Genomic DNA, 15,874 nt, shown 5'->3' with positions numbered 1-15,874 from the left:
AGGGCCAATACCTATATTTACCACCCAAAACCATAACTTTAGTCAGAACTCCACTTAATCAGCCCCTCACACATCCAAGTGACCAAAAGAAAAATCATGTAAGTTCAAGTCCATCTCTCTTGTAAGCGTCTCAGGATTTCACTCCACTGACCTAAGACACTTTAACCTGCACACTCTCAAAAACAAGAGGTTGAAAGCAAGGACTCAAGTATTCGTGCATCAGTATTCATAACAGCATTATTCACAATAGCCAAAAGGTGGAAGCAATACAAGAATCCGTTGACACATGAATAGATAAACAAAATGTGGTATATACATACATTCGAATATTATTCAGCCTGAAAAAGGAAATTCTGACACATGCTACTACATGGATGAAACATGAAGACATTATGCTAAGTGAAAAATGTCAGTCACAAAAGGACAAATACTGTATAATTCGATTTATATGCAGAGCCTAGAGAAATCAAATTCATAGAGACAGGAAGTAGATTGGTGGTTGCCAGGGGTGTGGAGAGGGGGGAAGGCAGACTTATTGTTTAATGGATACAGTTTCAGTTTAAGAAAATTTTTAAAATTGTGGAGGTGGAAGGTAGAGATGGTTGCACAGCAATGTGAATATACTTAATGCCAATGAACTGTATACTTAAAATGGTAAATTTTATGTATGTTTTACCAATTAACTAACAAGAGGCCAATGTTTTTCTTTCCACAGACACTAGCATGAGCCCTGCAAACACTCCATCCCAACTTTCTGTAACCTCAGTGTAACTGATGAGCTGAAATCTACATCATGGTACACAATACTGAGTATAGGGCTAAACATACAAAGGTGTTTCCTTTTTGATGGGGAAGAGAAAAGGATCCAAATATACTCAATCAACAGAGAGCCACAGATCTTGAGCAGGAATGCAAATTGAAAATGCACACTGGACAGCCTTCAAGACAATACTATGGCAGTCCTCAGAATAATAATCAGTTTATAATCAAAGCTAACAATGTACCGAAGTACAGTTGACTCTTGAACAACATGGGTTTGAACTGCATGGGTCCACTTATATTTGGATTTTTAAAAATAAATGTGTACTATGGTACTTCATGATCCGTGGTTGGTGAATCCACAGATGTGAGACCGTGGATAGGGAGGGCAGACTGTTAAAGTTATAGGTGGATTTTTGACAGGGCTGGAGGGAGTAGTGGGCGGTGTTAGCACCCCAAACCTTCAACTTGTTTAAGGGTCAACTATACTAAAAATATTCTAGGGAATCCTTAGGGATCCTGGGTTTGCCTCCTAATCTTTTCTATTTCTACTAAATGAGGATCCAGAGACCTGGCTCCAAATACTCTTAACCTGCACTGAGTGAAAAACAGAGAAGTTGTGTCAGTGAAACATTTGAAGTATTACATTACACATTCAATAAGTTTAAGCTGTAGGGAAGTGGGTGCTCCATACACACTTGTTTCTTCATTGGAAAGTCTTTTCCACCAGGCACTTTGAAATTTTAGTGTCTGGGTTTGCTTTCAGGAACTACAAATTGGCTGCAACTGCTGCCTCTTTTTTTCCCCTAATTAATTAATTTATTTATTTATGGCTGCATTGGGTCTTCGTTGTTGGGTCTTAGTTGCTGCACACAGGCTTTCTCGACTTGCGGCGAGCAGGGTACCCCCTCTCAACCGCTACTCTTCGTTGCGGTGCGCGGGCTTCTCATTGCAGTGGCTTCTCTTGTTGCAGAGCTTGGGCTCTAGGCGCACAGGCCTCAGAAGTTGTGGCACGCAGGCTCAGCAGTTGTGGCTCACGGGCTCTAGAGCACAGGCTCAATAGTTGTGGTGCATGGGCTTAGTTCCTCTGCGGCGTGTGGGATCTTCCTGGACCTGGGCTCAAATCCGTGTCCCCTGCATTGGCAGGCAGATTCTCAACCACTGTGCCACCAGGGAAGTCCCCAGCTGTCTTTTGACTCTGTACTAGAGGCAAGTGTCAGGCTCTTACTTAGCTCTGGCGCTAGTTTCTTTCCTTGGAGAATCTTGTGCATCAAATATGGCAGCAGTGTACAGACGTTCTGACTTTTCTGTATGCAGACTCAAGTGGAATAAAGCAGAGTGTGCAGGTTCTGGGAAGCTGCGCCAGGAATGAGTACCTTGATGGTTCCCTGAGTCCCAAGTGAATTCCCAGAGGCAAAAGCAGCCAATCTGTTTCTCAAATGAGAAGAGCTCAGTACCACCCACCTGAGAATCCTGCTGTCTTACACTGGGCCCTCTCACTCCACAAGGAACCTTGTTCACAGAACTGTTCCTAGCATTAATGTACCCCACACAATGAGGACTTTCCCAGACTTTTTCCTATCCTGCTTTGAATTCAAGGGGAGGAAAAGAAGGTAGCAAGTAGTAAGCAGCAAACCATGTTGCCGTGTAGCAGAGTGGAATGAATAATGGATATGGGAACTTCTCCAGAACTAAAACCTGTCCCAGACATTGAAGTAAACCAGGTGCAGAGAGGAACAAGCCAACCACAGGAAGATACAATTAAGTGGTAGCTCAGCGCCTGTCTCAGAGAAGCAGAGGGGAGGTTTAATTACAAAACCAAGTGAATGACATTTAAATAAGATTAAAAACAGGAAGGAGACACAGAGCCTCCAGCAGGGAACAAATAAATGTCTCCAAAGAATGGGGTCAGAGAGAGCTGTCTGTTTGAACAGCTTTTACATGCTATGAAGAGAAAGAGATAGAAAGCAAAGACAGGACTCAACTAGGCCCTATTTTGTGGCCTGGCATGGAGCTAGGATGAGATGCCACAGATCCCAGGTCAAAACCCGATCATTAGGGGATATGGATAATTTCACAGTGACTGACAGAAGAGAAATATTTAGCTCCTCACTTGCTTAGGAGAGAGGTAGAAGAACTCAAATGACAGGCTAGAAATAGCACTAGTGTAACAAGTCAATGCCTCCAAAACCCCAGAGGCACTATAAACTCTAGCCAATTCTAGCATCTCTGGACAAAATCACCAATTACTCAGGGACATTGCCAGCAATCAGCAGGCTCATTGTCGGTCAGCCAAGTGGCACAGGAAAGACTCAGAAACCAACACTTACCAGCAGAATAATTTAAAAATACACTAGGTGGCTTTTCAGAATACAGGCAACTGTCTGGCTGCAAACCCAAGCACCTCACTGAAACAGAGACCAATGAATCAAACAAGAAAATGAAATGGCTTTGGCTGTATGCTATGAGCCTCTCCAGGTGAACAGAGCACAAAAGTTAGTATATCCAGTGGGAGGTTTCTGGGAAGGTGGCAAAGCATGAAACACCAGGAATCTCTCTTCCCACCTAGGCAATAACTGCACTGGCAGAATCTGTCTGATGTAACTATTTTAGAACTCTGACCTCTGATGAAGGTTTGCAACTTCCAGAGGAAAACTTGGATGGTAAATTTGGTTCATTTTGGTCAATTTCAACTCTTAGTACATTAGCAGCTACCTATCACCCAATCCCAGGCCTGTGGTAAGCAGCTGTGCACCTGTTTCTGAAGCAGCTTGCACACAGCTTACAGGAGATAGGGTGGGCAAAAAGGGCCCTGTCTTCCAAATACTGGGGATCTGTGCTATGATCACTGATTGCTGCTTCTAATCACAGAGGTGCAGACAAAGAGGTGGGCAGCCATTTTTGTTGCACCTCCCCTCATTGTTGCAAGCCCTTCCCCCTCCTGATAAGTGACTTCCAGATTTAAGGGGCTAGTGCCCCTTTTTCCCCACCTTCATTTTTTGCTTTTCCCCTTTCAGGAGCCAGACATTAAAAACTAGAATATTCGACACAAATGAACCTATCTAAGAAACAGAAACAGACTCACAGACCTAGAGAACAGATTTGTGGTTGCCAAGGCGGGGGCGGAGGGAGTAAGGGAGGGACAGATTGGGAGTTTGGGGTTAGCAGATGCAAACTATGATATATAGAATGGATAAACAACAAGGTCCTACTGTATAGCACAGGGAACTATATTCGATATCCTGTGATAAACCATAATGGAAAAAAATATACATATGTATAACTGAATCACTTTGCTGTACAGCAGAAACTAACACAACATTGTAAATCAACTATACCTCAATTTAAAAAAAAAAGGTAAATACTAGGATAATATAAACATTAACCAAGAAGGCATTCAGAAGTAAAAAAAACTAGGACATTCAGAAACAACTGCATATTCAGGGAAAATTAGAGAGTGACTGCACATGCCCAAGAAAAGGCTCAGAAGAGACCTAAGAAAACATTAAGTTTACACCTCAGGCTGATCCTCAGCACAGAGACAGCCTACAATCGAAAACAAAACAACAGGGAATTCGCTGGTGGTCCAGTGGTTAGGACTCCGCGCTTTCACTGCCAAGGGCTTGGGTTCAATCCCTGGTCAGGAAACTAAGATCCCACAAGCCGCGCAGTGCAGCAAAAAATAATTATAATAACAAAAAAATAGCTAAATCTGCAGGAAGGGGGAGAATCTGATTTCTTGAACCTTGAGGACATTATAAGTAAAATAAGCCAGTCACAAAAAGGCAAATACTGTATGATTCCACTTACATGGATTACTTAGAGTAGTCAAAATCATAAAGACAGAATAGTTTCAGTTTTACAAGATGAAAAGATTTATGGGGAACGATGGTGGTGATGGCTGCATTACAGTGTGAATGTATTTAATACCATTGAACATACACTTAAAAACGGTTAAGATGGTAAATTTTATGTTATGTGTATTTTAGCACAATAATAAGTCAGTACGTCAACAAACTGCACTGTCTAAAGGCTCCACACCCCTTGAGATGAACTGGAAAAAAGAACAAATCCTTTCTTTAAATGGAAGTTAGGTTCTGTCTTACCATTTTCCTTGCTGTTAAAGTGTATCTGCTAAAAGAGAAAATAAAATTCTCAACTATCTCCAATTCCCCCTTTACTTGGGGACACTGCAATCCTCAGAATTACCACCCACCCTCTTTACCATGAAAATGAGTTTTTATGTGAAAGTTCCCATATGGAACTTAGACTCAGAAATGCAAGATCCCATACACCTCATTCCTGTGCAGCTGCCTCTAACGAAGCATGCTCAGAAGCTACTGGCTTCTTCTAGGGCCCTATACCACCTGCTTATTTTTTCCAACATTGCCCAATTGAAAGGTAGTCAAAAATCACCCTTGAAGAAATCCAGTAGTCAATGAGATCATGTCTCAGTGGAGCCATCTGATGTAGAACCAAGAACTTTAATTTCTTGGTTAAACCAAGAAAGTGGTTTTAGGGAAAACCACTAACAGACTTGTCCTGCTCACTTGAGATCCAGGGAACGATACCTTATGAAACCAAATGATACTTTCCTATACAACCAGTACAGACAGAGCAACAAAAGTACAACTATTCTTTCCTCTGCCTCTTTCAGTTGACAAGATGCTAATGGGCCTATGAGAGGTGACATTTCTCTGGATAGGAAGTGCCTTCATGTGCAGAGAAAAGAACAGAGATTTCTCACTCTTTTAAGGGGCTTTTAGGTGGGAATCTTTTTCTCCCTCTAACAAGCTAAACTTGTTGGAAATTCTTATCTTTTGCTTTTGCCAAGTTTCTAAGAGAAAGATTCAAAATAGTATAAATTTTGGATTTAGCCAAATGTGATGATTTGAAGGAAAAAATGGTTTCCTGGCATTCTTTTTCAATCCTGGGGCTTTGTACACTGCTATACAGAATCTTTATAACAAAATTATGAAAAGAGAGAAATACCTTCTAATGACCCTATATTAGAACATTCTAATTTTGAGAGGAACTGATTACCCACAGAAGAAAGAAGCCTCCATGTTTTTGCACATGGAAGCTAGAGCAGTCTTAATTAGGCACACCAAGCCTAGAATACATCTTGTAACATATTCCCCCAAATCAGAGAAAATTTGGGGGAAATAGGAAGAACAATTTAAAAAGCAATTTTAAGAACAAAATAGCAATAACAGCTGCCAAAATTCCTCTTCCCATATACTCTGTTTACTGCCATGTTCTTTCCCACCTGGATACCCTCTTCAAAACTAAAAGAAACAATATTATAGAGTTATATAAGATATCACCATTGGAGGAAGCTGGGTGAAGGGTACAAGAACTCTCTGTACTATTTTTGCAACTTCCTGTGAGTCTATAATTATATCAAAATAAAAAGTTTAAAAAAGTAACTAAACTAAAAGAAGCAGACAATTAAAAACTCAAAGGATAGTCTCCCCAAATCAGGAGGGGTTGGCAATCTGTCAAAGCTATACCTATTCAAGAACTGCCAAAGAAATCTACAGCTCAGGTTAGTCTTTCTCTTGATAATTTTCAATCCTGTATAAAAACAACTACAGTATAACAAGCTCCCAATGAAAGGTTCTCAATTCCCAGTCTCAAGGTGTACCTAACCATGAAATCATAGGCTTCTGTCAGTGATGAGAGTGCCAGCTGGATCCAGAAAGTTGTGACACCCTCTGGGTTTTCTATTTTTCGCAGTAGGTATCTGAAAGGTCAGGCCATGTACAGTTTCTCTCTTTTTCACAAAGCTGTGAATGCTTTGGATGCTGTTTAGCACAGTGAAGCTGAACACATTGTTTTGGGGGCTTTGGGGGCCCCTCTTTCTGCAGGGAGGCAAATGTTGCCTAGTGGTCTGCTTCTGAGCTTAGGAGTCAGAAACTCGAAGTTCTAATCATGACTCTGTTTAGTGTCTTGTTCCATGATCCTTAGCAAGTCACTTATCCTTCTATACATTCTCCAACAAATGGTGATAAAAATAATGACTTATCACCCAGGGATGCAGCAGAGGGAAAGGGTAAGGACTGTGAGCCATAGATAAATTGTCAAATATAAAACGCCAATATAAACCTGCCTTTAAATCAACCCATGTTTTCAGACTGTGGAAAGCTACACTATTTAAATGCAGGCTGCCTCCCCAATGCCCCTTCTGCCTGCAGTGGAAGTAAAATAAGCTGACTCCATGAAGTTCTGTTCAAGTATTTCCCTCTCTAACAACTACATGCTTCCCTCTAAACATTCTGCTCATTGCTTGGTTAATGGCTTAGAAACCATCTAAGTTTCCATTTTCACTTGGTTAAAAGCAATCCATCTATCTGTAGGTAAGGAAGAAAGAGACAAAGGAAAGAGAAATTATCACTGCTCCCTTTTACAACAACAACTCAAATAAAAAGGTGGGAAGGGGCTTCCCTGGTGGCGCAGTGGTTGAGAGTCCACCTGCCAGTGCAGGGTACATGGGTTCGTGCCCCAGTCCGGGAAGATCCCACATGCTTCAGAGCGGCTGGGCCCGTGAGCCATGGCCGCTGGGCCTGCGCGTCCGGAGCCTGTGCTCCGCAACGGGAGAGGCCACAACAGTGAGAGGCCCGCGTACCGCAAAAAAAAAAAAAAACCCACAAAAGGTGGGAAGAAGTGAGAGAGTAGCACTGACATATACACACTACCAAATGTAAGATAGATAGCTAGTGGGAAGCAGCTGCATAGCACAGGGAGATCAGCTCTGTGCTTTGTGACCACCTAGAGGGGTGAAATAGGGAGGGTGGGAGGGAGTCACAAGAGGGAGGAGATATGGGGATATATGTATACATAGAGCTGATTCACTTCGTTATACAGCAGAAACTGACATAACATTGTAAAGCAATTATACTCCAATAAAGATGTTAAAAAGAAAGAAAAAGATACATGACAACAAATATCCTAATTTTTTTTTGAGGTCCAAACACAACATTGTGCTGCTTTAAGAGAATGCTGATTCATCATTAATGGAAATTCTACATACCCATGCATCCATTCATTTATTCATTCAAATGTCTTCTGAGCCCCTATTACAAGCCAAGTAGTGTGCTAGGAATAAAACAATGATTAAAACACAGGCCCTGCCCTCCAGGAATTTTTTTTAAGAGGAAAGATAGATATTTAAGCAAATCATTGTACAGACATATGCAAACCTAGCAAAACAATGTGATATGCTCAAATAGAAGCCCAAAGTTCTGCAGGAATGTATAGGAAACACACATAGTGTGTTTGTTTCCTGTGTAGGAAACAAAACATAGTGACTAACAAGGTCTTTAGCCTCCAGAAGTTGAGAGAAAATACTAAGCTAAAGTTCCCAGGAGGAATGCAGCACAGTCAGTAAATAAAGAAAAACTATTTAACCAAGTACTAAGATGTTCTGTGAAAACAGAATTGGGAGGCCATGGAACCTAAAATTAAGACAGGATTCTTAACATGGGAACATGGATGGGCTTCAGAAGAAGGTCCATGAACTCTCTGAAATTATATGCAAAACATGTATGTGCAAATGGACATTTTTCTGGATGCAAAGATCATATCTTTCATTATATTCTCCAAGGTAAAGAACTATTTCACTAGGATCTTACCCTAAAACTCAGTTATCTGACTCAACTCTCCTGTCTTATCAGAGGAGAGTTTTAAAACCTAACCTTTTACTCAAAATAGGAGATCTGGGTAGCCTAGAGGTCAGAGAAGAGCTTTTGAACTTTCCTTAACTTGGTGGAAAATAGTGACTGCTGAAAATAGGGCAATGAGAAAGGCAAGACTTCTTCCTTTCTATATTCAAGTTGAGGTTAGTCTAAATATATTTCTGCACGTACTCAGATACCATGGTGACAGGCATCATATAAATAGACAGTGGCAGCAGGGAGTAGGTCACGGATTATATCTATAAAACCAACATATCAGGCAGGATTAAACCCCCAACTAATACAGCTGGCTCCTCCTCATCCATAAAACCAAGCCTGAGAATTCCATATGGGAATTTGGAGGGGGACCTCTGGCTACCTCCCCAATAACAAAGAGCTACTGTAGTCAAACAGTATAAGAATAAAAATCACCACTCAAAGTGCAGTGAGACTAAACGCCCCCATTCCAAATAACAAAAGGCATCTGCACCCCAGTCCACTGCTTCCTAGACACCCTAGGTCTCCCGTGTGTCTTATCTAACAACACATGCCCTACCAGTTTTATTTATAAGTATAATTCAACTAATGTTTGCAGCACATGTATGGGCAAGCATCTGTACGCATAAGCATATTTGCCATGATGAGTTTCACACACCTCCCTCAAATCCATAAGTCTAGAAGGCAAAGAAAGAGTGAAAACACGGGCAAGCCAACATATGAGGGGCAGTACCAGCCAAGGAGTGGGTGGGTCCTCCACAGCCACATTTATATTCACTGACTGCAATATTATACATTACTATAGGCTCTGATGCATCAGATGTAGCCTAGTATTTTGCAGCTTTCCTTAACACCTGCTGCTCTGCATCTCACTGTATATACTCCATGTATGAACACAGGGAGACAGGTTCCAGGAGGGCTCACCCAGTCTACGTAGGAAAAGGAGCTAACCTCACTTGGCAAAGAACTCTAGTACAAATGCCTATGCCTTAGGAAAAAGCAGCCATCCAACTCTCATCAATGACACTCATATACACCTCTTCTCAAAGTATCAAGGGCCTTAGAATGCCAATCAGTCAGTCTTGAGGTGGCAAATAATTTTTTTTTAAGTCTTTACTGAATTTGTTACAATGTTGCTTCTGTTTTTTTTTTAATGTTTTAGGTTTTGTTTTTTTTTATGTTTTGGTTTTTTGGCTCGGAGGCATGTGGGATCTTAGCTCCCCAACCAGGGATCGAACCCGCACTCCCTTCATTGGAAGGCAAAGTCGTAACCACTGGACTGCCAGGGAAGTCCCAAGATAGCAAATAATTATACACAGAGCTGAACACGACATAAAGTACTCAAAGAAATAAAGTCAACTGACCAACGTAGGATAAAGAATGGTCTCTTGCCTCATAGTTTTCTAGCTAGGTTAGTGAATGCTAAGATCCAGAAAAGATAAATATAAAAGACACTTTTTTATCTCTTTAAAAGATAATTGCCTCTTTAAATAAAAATGACAGAAATGTATCTTGGGGTTCATGACATATGTAAAAGTAAAATGTATGACAACAATAGCACAAAGGACAGAATGCAAGGTGGTGGTAGGAGAATAATGGAAAGCCCTGGGCCCCAGGGAGACAGACCAGAGTGAATGGGAGAATGCAATGGAAAAGGCAACGACAGGACAATGAGGAAGAGGACAACAGATGAAGAGGATAGGAGAAAAGTCAGAGAGATCCCAGGGGCCAGAGACAGGGTGGCTAGCATAGAAAGAAAAGAAAATAGAATTAAATAGAAAATAAAACCAGAAGAGGATCAAAGGCAGGCAGAAATAATAACTACCACCAACTCTTTAGTACAATGCATAACTTCATCCCAGTTATAGACATAAACCATTTGTACTTGCTATAAGTCCTACAATTATACCAATATCCAGAGATTTGCATCATTTTTGTTTTCTCTTTAATCCTAAATTTTTAGAACCTAATAATCATACAACTATCCATAGGCAACCAAATAGTCCTTAATATTAAAAAGCACTGTTCTGACCTAAGAAATTCTACTAACTTTAGTCATTTCAATCTCTTTTGATCTCTCTTTAGCTCTTCTGACATTCCCTCAATTTCAAACTCTCACATAATCATACTCTTCTCCTAAAATATCAAAATGCCACTATTGCCACTTACTGTTATTCTCCTACTCCCCCTTCACCACCATAGGCAGTAACTGCAAAAAACTTGCTAATCCATTAATTAAAGATCTCTACTTTACATTATGAAGGACTAAATTTAGAAAGCCAAATTGGGTTGGGAGGAAACCATGTGTCACAACAAGTGAGATGAATTCCATGGGAGGGTGTGGGGTTACTGACCCATTTCTCATAAAGCCTCTGACACTAACACACCCTTGTCTGCTCAGAATACAGAGAAGCTCTCCCAAGGGTGGGGCAACAATTTACCACTATAATCATCTGGAGAAGACTTTATTGTACCATCAGGTCACAAAAGCCACAGGACCTATCAGCAAGCAAATGCCTCAGGAAAAATGTCTCCTCTGCTTTTCTGAAACCTCCAATTTAGTTGCACAAAAGAAATGGGTAGCAAGCCAGCATTAATTGTACCCTTAGAGAAGAGCCACTTCCCTCCTACAGGGGTGGAGTGACTTTACTGAGCTACCAAATGGATACAAAGACAAAAGTAAACACTAATTTGCTGTTTTTGTCTCTGGCACAGGAGGAGTGGTAAAATTGACACTGTCTGTAAACAGTAATAATGCCAGATATAACACAAAGAACAGGATTCCCCCCATCTCTCCACCCCCTCCCCACCTCCTCTCCCTAAGACATTCCTCCTGAGATTACTCATCCTGAGGAAACACACAGAAGCCTCCCTATAGTCCATATGCTGCTACCAAATGGAACCAAGGGAGAATCCAAGTTTGTACTGACTCCCCATTGGAAGAATCAATGGAACTCAAATATTTGTTTCTACCAGCTGACAAAAATTACAGGGAGGAGAAGGAACAAGACAGAAAGTATGAAATAATGGTATGTGACATGGCCAGGTTTGAATTAGAACAAGGCTGAAATGACAAAAAGAAGAGCTGAAAATAGAAGCATCCTAAACAAACTAAAAAGTTTTTTAAAAAAATTCAGCTTGTGCCCAGGCCTAGGGGTTCATAAAAGATATAGGAAGGGGCTTCCCTGGTGGTGCAGTGGTTAGGAATCCACCTGCCAATGCAGGGGACACGGGTTTGAGCCCTGGTCTGGGAAGATCCCACATGCTTCAGAGCAACTAAGCCCGTGCGCCACAACTACTGAGCCTGCGCTCTAGAACCTGCGAGCCACAACTACTGAGCCCGCATACCACAACTACAGAAGCCCACGCGCCTAGAGCCTGTGATCTGCAACAAGAGAAGCCACTGCAATGAGAAGCCCGCTCGCCGCAACTAGAGAAAAGCCCATGTGCAATGACGAAGACCCAGTGCAGCCACAAATAAATAAATAAATTTGTTAAAAAAAAAAAAAAGATATAGGAAAAGAGGATGAATTCAAAAGAGAAAGTTACCTGACCAGAGCTCCCGCCAGGTATAATGCAGGCGTACTCTACACTTCTTCTGATAGCAAAGTAGTTTATGTACTACCTGAATGCAGCGCCTGTAAGAGAAAAAGAGAAAAACTGGAATAAGCCTAAAAATATGGTGCAACTCACCACAGATACCCTTTCTTTAATGAGGCAGCTTTTGCTAAGGCCACAAAAGACACTGGATATGAATCTGTACACATGGGAAAGAAATGAACTTCTACCTGCAGCTTTCTGGTAGATAAATCCCCCCTGCCCAAAAAGGGAAACCTCTTACACTGTTGGTGGGAATGTAAATTGATACAGCCACTATGGAGAACAGTATGGAGGTTCCTTAAAAAACTAAAAATAGGGCTTCCCTGGTGGCACAGTGGTTGAGAGTCCGCCTGCCGATGCAGGGAACATGGGTTCGTGCCCTGGTCTGGGAAGATCCCACATGCCGCGGAGAGGCTGGGCCCATGAGCCATGGCCACTGAGCCTGCGCATCCGGAGCCTGTGCTCCGCAACGGGAGAGGCCACAACAGCGAGAGGCCCGCGTACGGCAAAAAAAAAAAAACAACTAAAAATAGAACTACCATATGACATAGCAATCCCACTACTGGGCATATACCCTGAGAAAACCATAATTCAAAAAAGAGTCATGCACCACAATGTTCACTGCAGCTCTATTTACAATAGCCAGGACATGGAGGCAACCTAAGTGTCCATCAACAGATGAATGGATAAAGAAGATGTGGCACATATATACAATGGAATATTACTCAGCCAGAAAAAGAAACGAAATTGAGTTATTTGTAGTGAGGTGGATGGACCCTAGAGTTTGTCATACAGAGTGAAGTAAGTCAGAAAGAGAAAAACAAATACCGTATGCTAACACATATATATGGAATCTAAAAAAAAAAAAACAAACTGGTTCTGATGAACCTAGGGGCAGGACAGGAATAAAGACACAGACGTAGAGAATGGATGTGAGGACCTGGGAAGGGGGAAGGGTAAGCTGGGACAAAGTGAGAGAGTGGCATGGACATATACACACTACCAAATGTAAAACAGATAGCTAGTGGGAAGCAGCCGCATAGCACAAGGAGATCAGCTCGGTGCTTTGTGACCACCTAGAGGGGTGGGATAGGGAGGATGGGAGGGAGACATAAGAGGGAAGACATATGGAGATATATGTATATGTATAGCTGATTCACTTTGTTATAAAGCAGAAACCATACATCATTGTAAAGCAATTATACTCCAATAAAGGTGTTAAAAAAAAAATCCCCCCTCCCCATCCCACACACACTGCTTGTGCTAATTCCCCCTATCACTAGGAAAAGGGAGCTATAACCACATATAGGTCAATATTCAATTAGGCACTACTGATACCATTCCCTTGAGTGTCTTTCCTGAGAGGAAGGATGCACCACTAGACCAAAATTAGACTACTCCATTCGAAATTGCAGACATAGGATGCAAAAACATAAAATTAAAGACCTTAAGTCTTTAGATCTATTTAAATTTGTTTTTAATATAAATTAAATTTTAAATAAAATGTAAATTTTATTTACATTAAAAGTTAAATTAAAAATTCAGTTCTGGGGACTTCCCTGGTGGTCCAGTGGTCAAGACTCCACGCTTCCAATGCAGGTGGCCTGGGTTCAATCCCTGGTCAGGGAACTAGATCCCACATGCTGCAACTAAAAGATCCCACATGCCGCAACTAAAGATCCCGCATGCTGCAACGAAGATCCCACATGTGGCAACTAAGACCCAGCACAGCCAAATAAATAAATAATTTAAAATATATATTTAAATATATATATATATATATATATATAAAATATATATATATACTGGCTGAATGACTCTAAGCTGACTGCTTAGGGTGTTTCTTTTATGCATGTAGTGGTTTCCTATTTCAACACAAGACAGTTCCATTTTAACCTGAAATCTTCTTGTGGGGTCCACTGAAGTCTCTACCCACAGAGAATCCCTGATTAGAAGGAGTCCAAGTTTTCCATGTAAGAGTAACTTAAAGGAGAGTTTACTCTCCCCAGAGACTGTTTCCCCTAACTCCCAAATCCTGGGCCAGCAGTGGGAGTGGCGGCAAGAATCACAGAGTAGACATCCAGAAGAAGAAATTCATTTGTTGGGTTTTCCTACCTCTTACTGCTCCAGGCAAGACTTTTCTCTCTTTTTTTTTCGTATAAGCACCTCCCCCCATTATTACTTTACCTACAGCATTCATACACAGATATGAGACTATTTCGTTTCTGACACAGATTCTGACTTGAGTATTAAGTGTTTCCATGCTCCATATTTCTTCATATTTCACCAGGAAGATTATACACTTATCTGAAATGGTAGAAATTCATTTTGCTTTCAATTTCTCATTGCGCTGTATGTTGCTGAAAAGCAGTACATAATGAGAAGTGAGAGCAGCAAGCTGGCCTGATGCCCAGCTCGGAGCAGATAAGTTCACCTAAAAAGGACTTGATGCTCCAAATGTCAAAAACTGGAAAGAAGACTGGAAGTTGGGGGAGGGAGATATGGAAATATGCCCATGGGTAGTAATGAAGAAAGTGAATTCAGCCTGAGGGTAGGAACTTCTGCCCAGGCTCTGTCAGCTTGTTATCTTCTCCATCTTCCCTAACCTCAGGACATTCAATTAGGAAGCAGGTGGAAAAAGAACTGAGAAAGCAAGGCAAAACAAAAAAAGGCAGGAACTACTGGGGAGAGGGAGTTAAAATATTTAGTGTAGATCAGGTTCACTGGCTGAGATGTGAGGGTTTGGGTGGACAGTGACATACCATAACTCTAAGTACTGAATACACAGTCTTATCATGCCATCCTCATCTTCAACTGTTACACCCATCATCCACTTAAATCAGGTAACATTTTTTCTACTCTCTTATCCTTCCTCCATGTACCCTACACTCTAATCCTCCTGAATTACTTTCTATTCTCCAAACATGCCACACTTTCAAGTCTCCAAGCTTTTGAACATGCTGGTCCCCTGCTTGGGATGTCCCTCCCCCACTCCTCTGCATAGAAAACTCCTATTGTTTCTTCATGACTCAGGTCAAACACAGCCCTCTTTGATGCCCCAGTGAGCATTAGTCACCCTGTACAAATCTTTCCTTTGTCATTTATCATAGTAGTAGTTAAGAAAGAGTACAGCCTCTGGGGTCAGACAGACTTGAGTTTGAATCTTGGTGATGCAACTCAACTAGGTAGGTAACTGTGGTAGCCGGCCTGCAAGATGGCCCCCAATGGTCCCCACCTCCTGGCATTCACAACCTTATGGAGTCTCCTCCCACATTGTATTAGGCTTGGTCTGTATGACCAACAGAAATGGCATGTCATTTGAGATTAAGTTATAAAAGGCATTATAGCTTCCATCCTGGGCTCTCACTCTTCTCTTTCTCTCTTGTATTACTTGCTTTGAAGAAAGCCAGCTGCCATGTCAAGCAACCCTATGGAGAGGCCCACATGGCAAGGAACTGAGATTTACCAACAACCATGTAAGTGAGCTTGGAAGCAATTCTCCAGCCCCAGTACAGCCCAGTAGAGCCCCAGTAAAGCTAACACACTAACTGCAGCCTCTGCCAAACCCTATGCCCAAACTACCCAGCTAAGCTGCTAGGATTTCTGAGCCACAAAAACTATGAGGTAGTAAATGTTTGTTTTAAACCCCTATGTTTTGAAGTAGTTTGTTACATAGCAATAGATAATACACCTGAGAAGGGGTGGGAACAGCTTAGGATTTACTGTAAGAAACTTTGGGTTCAAGTCCAGGCAATGGTGCTTACTAACAGAACAACCCAACCTCCAGAGCCTCAGTTTCCTTGCCTGGAAAATGAGAAAACTAAGACTATAATAATATACTA

At 41.5% G+C, this 15,874-nt stretch overlaps 1 protein-coding gene across 8 annotated transcripts in view; it reads right to left on the bottom strand.

The window, feature by feature from the left end:
• The window catches only part of ARMH3 (armadillo like helical domain containing 3), a 170,248-nt gene that overhangs the window by 98,291 nt on the left and 56,083 nt on the right, over positions 1-15,874 (bottom strand). For all 8 annotated transcript variants that reach the window (XM_060286475.1, XM_060286474.2, XM_060286473.2 and 5 more), the window contains one exon: positions 11,982-12,070. In XM_060286475.1, the coding sequence (XP_060142458.1) occupies positions 11,982-12,070 (89 nt within the window). The remainder of the gene's footprint in view (positions 1-11,981; positions 12,071-15,874) is intronic.

Source organism: Globicephala melas, chromosome 16 (genome assembly GCF_963455315.2).
Source record: "Globicephala melas chromosome 16, mGloMel1.2, whole genome shotgun sequence".
NCBI lineage: Eukaryota > Metazoa > Chordata > Mammalia > Artiodactyla > Delphinidae > Globicephala > Globicephala melas.
The sequence above is the reverse complement of the archived record's forward strand: the minus strand, read 5'-3'. Positions and strand labels throughout refer to the sequence as shown.